Genomic DNA, 15,945 nt, shown 5'->3' on the forward strand with positions numbered 1-15,945 from the left:
CAAAACAACCTCAAATGTTTTGGATATGTAAATTTCTCTTCTCAAAACATGTTTCACATTTACAACTAAGTAAGTTGTTAAAGGAACAGAGGGATTAACTGTAGTCAGTGAATTAAATTAATTATTTCAGGTCATCCTAGGAAAATTTTCAAATATGCCTAAGTGAAAGTGACTGAAACTAAAGTTCCTGCTTGCCTAAGTCTCTTAAAAATGAGATAATGGTCCCCTCCCTCCTCCTTTTTATTTATAAACTGGAAGAGAGAAGTTTTCCTGCCTTTTCAACTCCCAATCAGTTTCTCAATTTTGAATTAGATAGTCCAAATGAAGAAAATATTCTTTCTGTGCCTGCGGAAAAGACCATTGCTCTCAAAAGCTGTTTTAGGACTTCAATAAACTCTGGTTCTAGGTGCTTAGCTAGTGACTTCCACCAGTTCAGTGGTGTGACTTTCTTTAAAATACCGTCAGCAAACATGTAGTGCTTGAGTGGTTTTCTGCTAGCCCTGAAATTTATTATGTCTGGCAAGATCGATGGGTGATTATTAGATGTTTCTTTACTGCCTGCAATTTAACTTCGTTGTTGAGTAAGTCTTTCTTCAATGTCTCTTGAAGTTCTGTGCAGATTTCAACAGCATCAGCAATACAGCAACAATCTTTCCGCAGTTTGTCCAAGGCTATGGAAATATGCTGAACTTATCTTCTGTATTTCTCTTTAGTCCCATGTTGACTACTATGGCTGTGATAGTTCCATCTTCTTTGTCATGATTTTCTTTACATATCGTCAAAATAAGCTAGTTCTTAATAAGTAGTTCAAAACAGTCAACCACTGAATTCCATTATACATCTTGGGGGAGAATTAGTTTGGGTCTTCCTCCTCTTTTCAGTGACGCTGAAGTGATTGTTACAGAAGTATTTTGTAATTTCCACATTTTCCTTTATTCCTGGAGTTTTACTGAAGTCTTTGGCTAAAAGATGCATCAAATGAGCACTGCACCCATATGTTGTAAGTTTCAGAATCCCTTCATTATCATCTTCTATATTTCTTCACATATTTGCTATATTTGCAGCATTGTCTGTGACAAAATTTCTCACTTGAATTTTTGTTCACAATTTGTTGTAGCTTTTGCTGCTGCTGCTGCTTTTAAGTATTCTGCTGTATGGGCATTTCCTGATGAATCAATTGTTTCTGTAAGATAGACAACCTCATCTTCTGTTGTGTTATAAGCATATACTACTGAATAATTTTATACCCATCAAGACTCAGATTGATGAATTTCCTGTCAATGTATTTTGCATACTGTTCAGTTTCCTTCTTATATACTGTATCTAGCAACCTTCCAGCAATGTCTGCTCTGCAGGGTGGAGTGTGATGTGGTCATGATGATGGTGAACCATGTCAATGAAATGTTTGTTCTGAACAAGACAAAAGAGATGTGTTCTTTTCATCTGTGGAGTCTTGCTGGAATTTGCTGGTCCTGATTGTTAGGGGGCTTATTCCTTCACCCACCTACTTCCCTGGTTCTTCTCGCATGAACAGAGAGCAACAATACCCGAAGTCCAAAGGTGCAAACAATTTGATGTTTATTGGGGTGAACTTCCAGCAAGCATGATTCCAGTTTCCTTCCTTAGTATCCTCCTTCCCAGCTCTGACACCACAGAGCCTTACACCTGTGTCCCTGTTCCCATTTCTGCCCTTAGCCAAACATTATTCCAATTTCCTTACTCCCATTCCCTGTTCCCATTTCCCCCTTTAGCAAAACATGGTTCCAATTTCCTTACCCCCATTCCCTGTTCCCATTTCCCCCTTTACACACACCCACCCCCTCCCACCAAGGCCCACTCACTTCCTCATTGACTACAGATTATATAGTAAAACTTCAGTTCTGCTTAGCTATACCTTAACCAATCATTTTCCTGAAATTTAACTAACCAATCCTAACATATTGTAACATGATTATGTAACCAATTATATCCCACCACCTTAATTAGTTTACACCCAGCAAAATTAATTATACAGCAGACAGGAACAATCACAGAACCAGACAGAGATTATACAGACAAACAATAACAAAGTGGGAACTATAATGACAAAACAATACAGAAGTGAGGATTTCACATCCCAGTATTGATAAGTGAGTTCTTGCCAGACAGGATGCTGTTTCCTTTTTACATTTTCTAGGCACTTCCCTTTCTCTGGAGGTGATAGGCATTATCAGGACAGGATTGTATTCCTAACAGCCCAATAGCACCTTCTTTCAATGTGACTAGTTTGGAATGTGAGGATGTGACCTGTCGCTTCCTAGCTTATGGCTGCCTCTGCTGCTTAGCCAAAGGCCTTAGCCTAAGCACAGGGCCTCAGACTGTCACAGTAAGAGAAGGCCCTTACACCAGCAGACAGTGATTTTGATTCTTTCTTTTATACTTCTAGAACTAGCCAAGTGATAAGAATACCCCTAAATTCTTAAAGTACAGGCCTTTACAGACAGGCCTGAATATCTATATCCTAACACTGATTACAATCTCATCCATGGTTTTACAGGATGATGAAGAAAGACTTGTGGGTTTTCTTGGTTTTTATTTATTTATTTTGGGGAGGAAGGGGGTATATGGGTAATTACTGTTTGACATATGTTTAGTTGCAGCACTGCTGTTGCTGCCAGCAGATAACTCTGAAGCTGTAGTCATTGCAGAGGATGGACATTCATAACCCCTTACATCTAAGCCAGGCCTTTAAACAAAATGGTAAAAATAGTCACTCTCACTGAATATTACTTAGTGCACTGCTTTTTTAAAAAATCCAATTGTAAATGAAAGATTTATCCTACTGAAGCTATTTGTTTCACTGTTTAAATGATAGAATTTATTCTAAACCCAGTTTTATAGGAAAAATAATAAATTATAAGGATTATTTACATCTATTTAAACCCTTATCTCTAGCAACCTATCAAATATTTTTTGGGGGAAAAATGTTTAAAATTCATAAATGTCTAAATTTTTTCTTTTAAACAGGAAATCTTCAACTAGGATTTTTGATTATACTGAGCAATAAAAAAATCATTTCAGAAGTCCAGCAGTAACAGTAAAAATGAATTGATAAATACTCCCACAACCATCTTGAAATTAATAAGTAACTTAATCCACCAAAAACACAAATTTATGACAATCTGAGTTATCATTCACTAGCATAGTAAGACATGGTAGGTGGTCCATAAGAATGGTGCAAGAACAAATTTACTAACCAGCTGATCTGGATTGTTCAGACATGTCCACATCATCATCTTCAAAGTCATTGCCTTCTGAGGAGCATTTTTTCATAGTGTTGTTTAATTCTGACAACCAGGCCTTCCATCTCTTTGTTGCACTGTTTTACATTTGGCAGGTGTTCCGTTTTTACCCATAGGTACAGGAATTTCTTGAAAATATTCCCCAAAGGGTCTCTTTTATGACCTGCAGATATGGCCTTTTCCCCCCTCCTCCAGTTCCAAGGCGTTGACATCAACACTAGAGGCTGCACTCTGAAGAATGTTGTCCCTTGTTCCCAGTGTCCTGCTGTGACACCAGCATTGCTCCTTTCTGGTTGCACACACTGCTCCATAACTCCCCGGTGCCAACCCTCCTCCACTACTCCCCCCAGAAAGACAAAAGAACTAACAATCCAAGACTACTACTTGTGTAACCCACTTTTGCACTGCAGTATTGTATTTGTTTAGAGGGAGGCAGTTGACAAGTTAATGGATTTCTGTTTGTACCTCTGTGTACGCCTGCAAGGAGATAGAACAAGGTATTCTTTTTATTATTATCTGGCCATTTATTAAAGTGCCCAGAACCATCCAGAAACAAGGAGTGATAGTTACTGGGCAGATCAGTGGTTTTTCTATTAGGTGGAGAGTAAATTTCCATGGTGGGTGGAGTCATAAATATTCATAATTTGAGAACCAAGCCAATCAGAGCTCAGGTACGGAGAAGCTGTAAAAATAGGATATGAGACCATCTAGGTGGGCTCAGTGGATGATCGTGATGAGACACATCATGGTGTTTCCTAGAGTCAAACTGGGTCCCAGTGTACATGATGACTTTGCCAGTCTCTAGCAGAAATCTTGGGTCTCCTATAGGATCAAGTCCTTAATACAGTACCTGACCTACATCAAAAGTTAGATGTTTCCCCCCTGATTCTTTCTTAATATAGAAAAGCAGCTTTTAACTCAACTTTTTTATAGAGGCTCATAGGTGTAGCATATTTTTTTTATGTAAGTGTTTTAAGTGATAAGTTTAGGCCTTAACGTATTTTGTATTAAATTCAGATTTCATTTTAAACAGGTTTATTTTTAAAAAGAAACTTCTTATAATTTAAATAGAATAAAATCTTATTTAAATTTAAAACAATTCCTTTCTCCCCCCCAAAAAACATTAATTTTTTATCCACCTCGTGGATGTGTGATGAGAACCACATTAATGCAAAGTAGGAACCTTTTAGTTCATGCTCACAGCATCCACACAGGGGAGTTACAGTGCAGCATTTTGTTGTGCATTGCCATTCTCACAAACACACCCCAATATGAACTGCAGAGCAGTGTAATCATAGCCATAGTTTTAGCTGGTGAAGCTGAAAAGGGAGTTGTTAATTCTGCAAAATCCCAAGAGCAGTTTTTAGTGCACTTGCCTGTATGCTGTTAAGGGATTAATAGGTCATATTAAATATTCAATGAGTGGATTAGTTTTGTATCTTTTTCCATTTGAAATTTTAGAAGGAAAAAAGTAGAAAGTGAATTTTGTGTTCATTAGAAAGTACTTAGAAAACGACGCGGACAAGATAGCTACATATTGTGTCCTACAGAATCTTTTTGTTACTTTCTTGCCCATCCCTTCAAGTTAACGTTTATACAAAGTGGTATTTGCATCTAGCTAGTCCTTCAAGGAAGGGGAAAGAAGGCAACTTTTAAATACTAGTGAATGCTTCTCAAGTCTTACAACAAATCCAGAGAGGAATTCTGTCAACTAAAAGACCAACCTTGCCTTCAAATGATTCATGTCAGAAAATGTCAAAAAATTTTTTTTATATATTAGATATTTGTTTCTCATCAAACATTTTGACAGAGGAAAATACTTTACGGCTTCAAGGGGGTCTAGGATTGCCTTACATGCCTGTCGGGATATAGTGCTTAGAAATGGAAGCTTAATATTTCGGGTTTAAAGAGTCTATACTATATGGTGAGCTTTTAAATAGAGAAGCTCTTTGTTTCCGAGGTGTATGATATATTTTTAAATAATTACTTGAAAAAGGGCACAGTCGGCCTGTTTAGGCACTAAATATAACATGCCTTTAAAGTTTCATATAAAAATAGGAAACATTATCCTTTTTACCCTACAGTAACTGCTAGAATTCTCAAATAAAATAATTAATAATTGTTCTTAAAAGTGACTGTTCAAAAGTAACTCTCTTAGGGCCTGGAAAGAGATGTTGGGCTAAATACAGAGGCAAGTCTAGAAGAAACCTGGAAAAGGATTCAGAGTGTGCATTACTTAGACTCATTCTCCCAAATATTTGCTCTCACTAATACATGTACTAAATACATATTTATCTTACACATCACCTCTGAATTCACCCACTAGGTATGAGGAAAACCAAGTTGCTGTAACTTACATTCTAAGGAGCCAAAAGAGAGAAGTGTAGCAGGAAAGCACCTAACGCAAAGGTGTAAGAAGTAGCAAAGTTTAAACTGGCAATTCCTGCTTTTAGCTTTACATCTTCTGATTCCCCAGCATTCAAGATGCATCAGCATAGACTCATGTACATCAGTGAAAAGCCACTTAGAGATGCATCATTCAACGTGCATTATGCATTCTCTCTGAACTTGGTCCTTTAAGTATTGTGGCATTTTCCATTACAAAATACCAACATAGTCACTAAAGTTCTTATTCCCACCTTCTGAAATGTCACTATTTTTTCAGGCACTGAGCAATTGCTACACATGAGCAAAGCTACTTCTCTTGGTATTCACTGTGATTTAAGAAAAAGTAGTTAAGGAGTTACAAAAAACTTGTCTTATTTGGAAAGTGATCATAAAGTTACCTGTACATCGCATATACATTATTATACCAAACAATATTTTGAGAGACTTTCTTGGTCACAAGTGTTGTACTGTTATGATATAGTCCCTTTACCCAAGGAGCTATAGTTATTAGTGCAGTATTGATTAACTTTTGGTGTTGGGAGGGAGGGAGCAGAAATCCTGCAATTTATAAAGTAAGTATCTTTTTAATTCACAATTTTGACAGCTTGCTGATCCCGCTAAACAAGAGCAAATTTCTGTGGGTAAAGGGCATGCAGGGAATGTCATGAAGGGAATGTCATGAATCCACAGGATCAGTGCTATGGACCCAGCTTTGGAACAGTCTCTAGGAGGAACCCCTACGTGCCAGACCCACTAGGCATCTCACTTTTCCTCCAGGGTCAGCTGCATGGCTTCACCACCTCCTTAGACTGGACCTCTGGGCCTTCAGCAGTCATTCTTCACACCGTGAGGTCTGTTCAGTAAATCCAAATGAGACAGACTCCCGATAGAGATTTTACACTCTTCAGGGATTAATGCATCTTCAGCTTCCCTAAGGAGAGTCAGAGAAGTCCATATCCCTCTGGGTCGTTGGTTGCTAGGTGTCCGTCTCTTGGCTCTTGGATTTGTCATTGTCTTCTCAGATGCTCCATTGATCTGGAGACTAAGGCCCAGCCATCTATGTGTCTCAGCTTGCCCTGAGAGCAAACAATCCCCTTCCACCCACTGGGTAACAATGCTGTTGATAGGTGAAACTGAGGCACAAACAGGCCTCATAAAAGTATTACAAAATATTCCCACTTTGTCACAGGGAGCAAGGCTAAAAAGGAAACCAATAAAGGACACATTTTCTTTCAAGGCAAGAGCTATTTCTCAGCATGAATTGAGATCTCTCAAGCTTGGGAAATTGCATCTTTTTGACCTTCCATGGATAACCACAAATTCTTTTTTTGTGAGAGTATGACCTAGTTGTAGAGAGAGCTTATGTGGGAAGGAAAGGCATTATAAAAATTGAAATGGTATCTTATTACTTTGCACATTTTACTGAGGAGAAGAACTACTTCATTTCGTTGCCAGTTTTCTAACCCAGGCAAAAATGTCAGGCAGAGTTTACTCTTCCAAATATGGGATCATTCAATTCCAGCCTCCTAAAATGTTGAGGGGACAATTCAAATGATATGAACTCATTTGTTCATTAGAGTTTATTAGGCTACAGCTTATTACATTATAGATGAAGCAAGTCTAAACTCGAAGGTTCTTAATGGTGCTAGAAGTTTGGGTTGTCTGCTCGTGTTGCCAGTACTGCTGTTCCCTCTTTTTATTCATTAATACCATAAATGTCCTGAAGTTCAAAGCAAGGGGCCCCTAATGCACATTCTGCAGTAATACCAGTCAGTATCAAACAAAGAGATGAGAACTCCTGGCATTTTTAAGTGATGGGTAGGTTCTGTGGAAGGCAGCTTGTCTACCTCTCCCTTCTGTTGCAGGGCTGAGACCCCACTACTATTACCAGTAAAAACCACCAACAGTTATTTGACTCCTGCTGTCTAGAGCATGTATCATAAATACTGCTAACTATAAACTTAGATGGTATCTACTACTCCAGTGGTTTTCAAACTTCATAGCACCGCAACCCCCTTCTGACAAAAAAAAATTACTACATGACCCCAGAAGGGGGGGACCGACACCTGTGCCAGCCCCAATGTCCCAGGCAGGGGGGCCAAAGACCAAGGGCTTCAGCCACAGGCAGGGGGACGAGGGAGGGGTGTGTGCAAAGCTGAAAACCAAGAGCTTCAGCCCCAGTAGGGGTGGCCTGTAAACTGAGCCCCGCCACCCAGGGCTGAAGCTGAAGCCTGAGCCCCGCCACCCAGGGCTGAAGCTCTTCGGCTTCTGCTTCAGCCCTGGGGCCCAGCAAGTCTAATGCCAGCCCTGGCGACCCCATTAAAACAGGGTCGCCTCCTGACCCACAGTTTGAGAACCCGTCCTACTCCTTTACCTGCCACCCTATATGGAAAAGATGAATAGGACACTGAGACAAAATTTTCAGCTAGCACTTAGCTGGCTATGTTTTTGATCACTGGCTGAAAGGAGATTAAATTGGGCCATACAAATTAGTGAACACTCAGCTAAATAGACCCTTCAGCCAGCACTTTGTTGAAGCCTACAAAGCTGTGATGGAGAGGAGAGTAAATCAAAAAGCTAGGAAGTATGTAAAATACAACAAAGATGGGGGATGGAAGGAGACAAATCTCAAGAGGAAAACACGTTACCACTGTTCAATAAGATCTTGCTGTTTCATTTATTTGTAACTATATGGTGTTTGCTCAAGTGCCAGGAAAATTGAATCCTCTGTTATATCGCTGGGGGATAAGGGTAACCCTACAGATAAACAAATACACATACTTAACTGAAAGATGTGTGGAACAGTCCCTCAGATTTCTAGCCTATATAGCCTGTTGTGATGTCACATATCATTATGTCTCTAACTACTTCCTATGAGAAGGGATGGGGCCCAATTTATTCACTTCTTATAATTTAACAATATATAAACTAGCTCTCATTTGCACATATTAACATCTGCCTATTACATGATACAGATCTGAGGTACAAAATATAGTGTTCTGCCTGAACCAATGAGAGGTTTAAGATTTGATATTTTATGACTTCAGGTCTAGAAACTGGAACTTTATACCATTAGGAGGAGTTGATTCCCCAGCATATCAATATATGAGAGAATGAGGGTGTTTAAAAAAGGCCTTCTCCAGAGATGCTGCATGGAATTTCCTTTTTTTAACAGAAGGCCACTTTTTGTAACCTTTTGCTTAGGATCGTGCCCCTAAAATGTTTTGTGTATCTGTGACCAAATGCACCCCTGTATTCACACCCTACACACTATTTTAATAATCCTTAATACAAAATATCCCTTGTGAGGGATCATTTGAAAACAAATAACTCGCTGGTCAGTAATATCAGTGAAGTGTATGTAGCTACATTATACATAAAATTATGAATTCCCCCATATGATGATAGCACACGTTCAAACCCATGTAGCCCACATTAAGCAGGAGTGGCTAAGCAGCTCTGTCTTAAACAAAGGAATGTGTGCTTACCCCATTTTATATATAAGTAGTAAACAAGGTTTTGAGACAGCAAGAGGGAGACAAGGCAAATCTGCATGTCAGCATACACAGGGGAGAAGAAAGAGCATGAGGGCACCTTCATCCCCAGACTCCACGGCGCCACCTTTACTGTTTTAATAAACTTTAAGGAGCAATGCTCAGAAGAATCACTTCAAAGAGGAAATGGACTATAAAAGTGAGAGGTAAAAACACCCCAGGATCTTGCTCTTTCTATCTTGCTCGCTTGCTTTTTTACCTAAGATGGACAAAGAAACCAGCCCTTTGGAATTTGAGGGCAGATGCCGACTTGAGAATTTAGTTAGCTGTGTTGGTGGGAACATGTGGTAAGGATTTTACCTTGAACCAAATCTAGTTTAAGTTTTAGTACCAGACAGCATATTATCTTTATTTCTCTGGTAGCCATTTCTGACTTAATGTCTTCTACTCACTTCAAATCTGTCTCCCTCTAGTTAATTGGGTCTTATTCTTTAATCAAACCTAATCCAGTGTTGTGTTTAAGCTGAATTGTTTGGTAACTCTAAAGTAGCAAACTGTTGGATATTGATCCCTTAGAGGGGCAACAGACTTAATATCTGAACTGTCTAGGAGAGGGCTGGACAGTTCAGAATACATGTTTTTGGGGAAAATCCAGGACTGGGAGTGTGTCAGGGTCACCCTGCAAGTGGTAATCAAGGCCGGTGAAAGCCAGAGTGTTGACAGGAGTGTTGCTGGCAGGCTGCAGCTATACACAGACACTCAGAGTGTGACCTGCATGCTGTTTATCTGTTTGTCAGTGGCCCAGGTTGTGAGCTACAGCAGCAAAACAGTGTGAGGCACTCAAGATTGAAGGGCAGTTAGTGACACAACCCCTCACTGGTCTGGATTGCACCATAGACGGTGATAGTGGCATAGTCAAAACAGGATTTATACATAGCATGCTGTTTACACTCTAAGCACTGGTGTAACAATTTTAAGTGAGTCTCAAGTATGGTGGCCAGGAATAGTCAAAAGAAAGGTTACCATTTTGTTATTTTCAGTTTATTTCATTTCAGGTAAGGGAAATAGAAGTAGCAAGGCGTAAATATGAGCACCAGCAAAGCCAGAGCAGCTGAGTTTGGGAGCTACAGCAGCAAAGGATTGTGAGGCACCCAAGGTTGCAGGGCAGATGGTGACAACACCTCACTGATCTGGATTGCACCCTGAATTGTGATAATTTCCATGCCGTATTTTACAATTATATTTTTCTCTGTGGTGTTAACTGCCCAAGTACTGCATTATGTACCAGTTATGTGAGGCAAAGTGCACTATAAAGTGCTTACCCATGCACAATGCCCATCACTTTGAAGCACCAGTATTCTAATGGAATTTCTAATCACTTCAGGGAACCACTGTGTGTTCCACTACAGCAGAGAAGTTAATAGCACCCAATGTTTTAAGCTCCTGAAATATTTATCAGTAGCTTGATAAGACTGAAGATGCTAATTCTGAATTTTTCTCATTCCCAAGAAGGGTCAGTAACTTTACCCTAAATAGCCATACGGGAATTTGAAATAGATATATAGCAGATATATAGCCCAAACAACTGTCACGCAAAACCTTGAAAAAGCTAATAAATATAGGAAACTCAGAAGTCTGTAGTGCATGCTGTTTAAATTTTTAAATCAAGATAATCCTAAATACATTCTTCAAGAAAATCCTCTCATGTAGGTCTTAACCATAAAGACGCAATAAAAACAAACTGGTGTGTTTGGACAGATGTGCTTTTTTTTTTTTTTGCATAGAATTTGTGGACTTTCAGATTTATTGCATGCCTTTCCTGTCTGACTACAAATAGTTAGCATACATCAGTGGAAACCCAAAAGTTAGGAAAAACAAAACAGGCTTTGAATAGGACTTAGATTGAGAATGGGAGGAGGCATAAAAGCATCTGTGTTATTTTCTGATCTTGGACTCTGTTACAATTTAAAATTTTAGAAAGACAAGGTGGGTGCAGTAATATCTTTCATTAGACCAACTTCTGTTATAGAGAGAGACAAGCTTACACAGAGCTCTTCTTCAGGTCTGGGAAACATACTCAGAATGTCACAGCTTAATAGAAAGTGGAATATTGTTTAGCGTAAGTAATTAATGCATATTCAAGGTACCATTCAAGTGAAGTGGCCCATTTGGGAAAAGAAGAGGAGAGGCAGGGAAGCCTACCCTAGTAGATTTCCACCACAACAACCACACCTGTCCATTAAACTGTCTCTGGAACACTCCCACACTAGCATCAAATTCCTAGACACACCAGTTAGCTTCAGCAATGGAACCCTACAGACAACTGTGTCCAAGAAACCCACAGGTAACTACACCTACCTTCATAAATCCAGTAATCACCCCAAACACAAGAAGAAATCTGTTATCCATAGCCAAGCACTCAGATACCGCAGAATATGCTCCAAGGAGAAATTACAGGATATATACATTAACACGTTCAAAACCACCTTCACCAAACTAGGACACTCCACCAGAGAAGTAGATCATATCATGGAACAAGCCACCTCAGTACAACAAGAGACCCTGCTTCAATGCAGAAATAAATCCCTCTCTAATGCACACCTTTAGTTGTCACCTACCACCCCACACAGAACCCATACAGGGTATCCTCAAACCACTACAACCTATACTTGATGGGGACCCCATTCTGAAAGAAATCTTTCCTGAACCCCCCAATTCTGGTCTTCAAACAAACCCCCAGTCTCTCCAAGCTCATAATCAGAAGAAGGCTCCCCACAGACTTGGACACACTAACTCAAAGCGGCACCAGCCTCTGCCAGAACAACCGATGCAAAACCTGCAGACATATCTCTACTGCTACAATGATCAGCACCTCTCACAACAAACCTTTTAAGACCCATGGGTCCTACACATGGCTATCACAACATGTGGTGTACCTCATCCAGTGCCCAGGGCGGCTCGTGAACCTCTAGCTGGGGGAGGCTAGCCCCCAGCCCCGCCCCTTCCGTATGCCCTGGAACCCAGGCCTTCCCCCCCCCCCCCCGTGGCCACCAGCCCCTGCCACAGGCTGGCTAGTGTCCAAAGCGCCCCCCCTCCCCCTCCCCAGAGCATGGGGAGGGAGAGTGCACGGTGGTGACGCTGCAGTCTCCCCCCCTCCCCCAGCCCCGGAGGGCCTAGAGGGAGAGCATGTGGTGGTGCTGCTGTAGCCTCCCCAGCCCCAGGAATGCGGGCAGCATGGCCCCAGCCCCTGGAGCCCAGCGGATCCGTTGAAGCAGGGCCCTCGGGGCAGGGTGTGGGCAGGGCCATGCCTGGCTGTTTGAGGAGGCCCAGCCTCCCCATGTCCAGTGTGCTAAATGCCCCAATAACAACTATGTGGGTGAAACCAGACAATCACTGGAATGAACTCTCACAGGAAAATGATAAAAGACAAAAACACTGTATCACCTGTGTTATGATAACACAAAGCAATCACATTGTATCTGACTTATCAGTCCTCATCCTCAAAGGAACCTGCACAACACTTTCAAAAGATTAGCCTGGGAACTTAAATTCATAACTTTGCTAGACACTAAAAATCATGGACTAAATAAAGACATTGGATGTATGGCTTATTACTACAATCTATAATTCCCATAGCTGCCTTTTGCCCCCTGCCCATACACACACTGATTTCCCCCCTTTGACTGGAGGGGTGTTAATGGGCCACTTCATCTCAAATGGTCCATTAAATGTGTGTTAACTACGTATTCTAAACAGGTTTCATAGAATCATAGAATATCAGGGTTGGAAGGGACCCCAGAAGGTCATCTAGTCCAACCCCCTGCTCGAAGCAGGACCAATTCCCAGTTAAATCATCCCAGCCAGGGCTTTGTCAAGCCTGACCTTAAAAACCTCTAAGGAAGGAGATTCTACCACCTCCCTAGGTAACGCATTCCAGTGTTTCACCACCCTCTTAGTGAAAAAGTTTTTCCTAATATCCAATCTAAACCTCCCCCATTGCAACTTGAGACCATTACTCCTCGTTCTGTCATCTGCTACCATTGAGAACAGTCTAGAGCCATCCTCTTTGGAACCCCCTTTCAGGTAGTTGAAAGCAGCTATCAAATCCCCCCTCATTCTTTTCTTCTGCAGACTAAACAATCCCAGCTCCCTCAGCCTCTCCTCATAAGTCATGTGCTCTAGACCCCTAATCATTTTTGTTGCCCTTCGCTGGACTCTCTCCAATTTATCCACATCCTTCTTGTAGTGTGGGGCCCAAAACTGGACACAGTACTCCAGATGAGGCCTCACCAGTGTCGAATAGAGGGGAACGATCACATCCCTCGATCTGCTGGCTATGCCCCTACTTATACATCCCAAAATGCCATTGGCCTTCTTGGCAACAAGGGCACACTGTTGACTCATATCCAGCTTCTCGTCCACTGTCACCCCTAGGTCCTTTTCCGCAGAACTGCTGCCTAGCCATTCGGTCCCTAGTCTGTAGCGGTGCATTGGATTCTTCCATCCTAAGTGCAGGACCCTGCACTTATCCTTATTGAACCTCATCAGATTTCTTTTGGCCCAATCCTCCAATTTGTCTAGGTCCTTCTGTATCCTATCCCTCCCCTCCAGCGTATCTACCACTCCTCCCAGTTTAGTATCATCTGCAAATTTGCTGAGAGTGCAATCCACACCATCCTCCAGATCATTTATGAAGTATTTTCATAAATGAAAATGAAGGTTTCAGAGTAACAGCCGTGTTAGTCTGTATTCACAAAAAGAAAAGGAGTACTTGTGGCACCTTAGAGACTAACCAATTTATTTTAAATAAATTGGTTAGTCTCTAAGGTGCCACAAGTACTCCTTTTCTTTATTCTAAACAGTCTAGGCTTGGTCTATACTACATACTTACTTCAGCATAACTACAATGCTAAGGGGATGTGAAAAATCCACACTCCTGAGCAATGTACTTATACTGACCTTAGACAGCACTATGTCAGTGGGAGAGCTTCCCCGGCCAATGTAGTTACCACCTCTCATGGAGGTGGAGTTATTAAGCCAACAGGAGAGCTCTTTCTCTCGTCAGCTGTAGCGTGCCTGGTGTCCCTGGATTATTTCTCAAAAAATAAAATAAAGGATTTAAAACACAATAGCTAAAAAAGCTAAGAAAAAAATTGAGAAAAGCGAACCCTTAAGAATAACCCTTTTCCACCACGCTGTATTTCAATTGTTTTGCCATGGAAGTTGTTTGGTGTAGAAGTTTTGGTTCTAACTGAAAAATAGCAGATCTGAGACGGAAGATATCATGAACTGAATAACAAAAGAAGGGAAAATATTTTCTGCTCCCTAATTGATGGGTGTGGGGTGGTAATGGACACAGGGAAATCTCAAATGTATAATCTGGACGTGTGGCACAAAATTATGGTGATAGAGGACTATAGTTCTGAGTAAAAATGAATATATTGGAGACCAAATCCAGATAATTAAACTGGTACTCTATATGTGATAGTGGAAATGTGTATGCTTATTTCTCCAGTTGTACTAAAGCATAAATTTATGTAATTTAACAGACCACCACCTCTGTTGTGCATTAATTTCTTAATTGTAACATTACATTCAAATACTGGGGGTTGGGGGGGTCCTAAGAAGTTCTCTGACCAGTTTGCAAATACCAATTAAATCATGATTTGTTCTACACTATTTAGAGGGCTTTTCTGAAGTAAAGTAGCGCTTTATTAATTATATTCCATTTTTTTCTACCTCTCATTTCAGAACGGTTTGATCACCATTGTCCCTGGGTAGGCAACTGTGTGGGGAAAAGAAACTACAGATTTTTTTATATGTTTATTTTATCTCTGTCCTTTCTGACAGTCTTTATATTTGCATTCGTTATCACCCACATCATCCTTCGTAAGTATGCTGGTGAAATCAGATTATGTATGTAGCCATTTGCTTGAGTTTTTATTTTTAATTTAATCTTTTGATCATCTAGGGTTTTGGGTTTGTTTTTCTACCCTTTCTCTGAAGCTTGAGAGCCCCCAGTGATACGCTGTGGTATGGCAATCTGAATTCCTATGCCAGGCTTCCTATAGTAGAGCCTAGCCTTAATGCAATTTTTAATTTTCTTTCTGTCATCTAGTGGGCAGTTCCTTTGAGGAATAGCTCATATGCTTTGTGCCCAGGATAATGTACATCACCCTCTATCCTGCATTTTTAACAGATAGTTTTCTTAGACATAGACAATCTTGAATGCATAGCCATTGTTGAAACATCCCTGTGTATTATAGGGTGTATGTGATAAGATAGTGTAAAATATATAATCATGGGTTTGATACTGGTTTTTATATTTGTATGCTGGATTGTGTTTGGAGGTAATTCTGTGTTTTTTCCCATAGTTGATAAATCCTACTAATCCCAATATATATCTCAACTTCTCATGATTGAAAAAGTCTTTCAAAATCCAGTACATTTTTATTAGGAATTTTAAAAACTATTGGTATTTCTCAACTGTGGTAGATAAGGATAGCCACCCTTGAACATCTGCTTTTTTGAGGCTATTTTCAAAATTGGGCCTTTCTTGTTAGTTTTCTTTATAATAGTTAATTCCAGCTTTTGGTCTAACACATTATGCAGCTAGTTTGTTAATCACAGTGCGCACAGAAATGGTTCTACAGAAAAATCTACCAATGTATGATTTTTTAAAATTATTTGAACCCTACAAAAATGAGGCTGTTTTCCTTTCTAAAAACAAAACCTGCCGTAGCACGTGCTTTTTAAAGGAAGAATGGAAGCATTTTCACAAG

The 15,945-nt window shown here is 40.3% G+C and overlaps 1 protein-coding gene across 5 annotated transcripts in view; it reads left to right on the plus strand.

Annotated features, from left to right (window-relative positions):
* The window catches only part of ZDHHC14 (zDHHC palmitoyltransferase 14), a 160,357-nt gene that overhangs the window by 107,178 nt on the left and 37,234 nt on the right, over positions 1-15,945 (plus strand). For 4 of the 5 annotated variants that reach the window (XM_074948683.1, XM_074948681.1, XM_074948680.1 and 1 more), the window contains exon 4: positions 14,915-15,052. The exons of the other annotated variant lie outside the window; for it this stretch is intronic. In XM_074948683.1, the coding sequence (XP_074804784.1) occupies positions 14,915-15,052 (138 nt within the window). The remainder of the gene's footprint in view (positions 1-14,914; positions 15,053-15,945) is intronic. 5 annotated transcript variants of the gene reach the window in all.

Source organism: Natator depressus, chromosome 3 (genome assembly GCF_965152275.1).
Source record: "Natator depressus isolate rNatDep1 chromosome 3, rNatDep2.hap1, whole genome shotgun sequence".
NCBI lineage: Eukaryota > Metazoa > Chordata > Testudines > Cheloniidae > Natator > Natator depressus.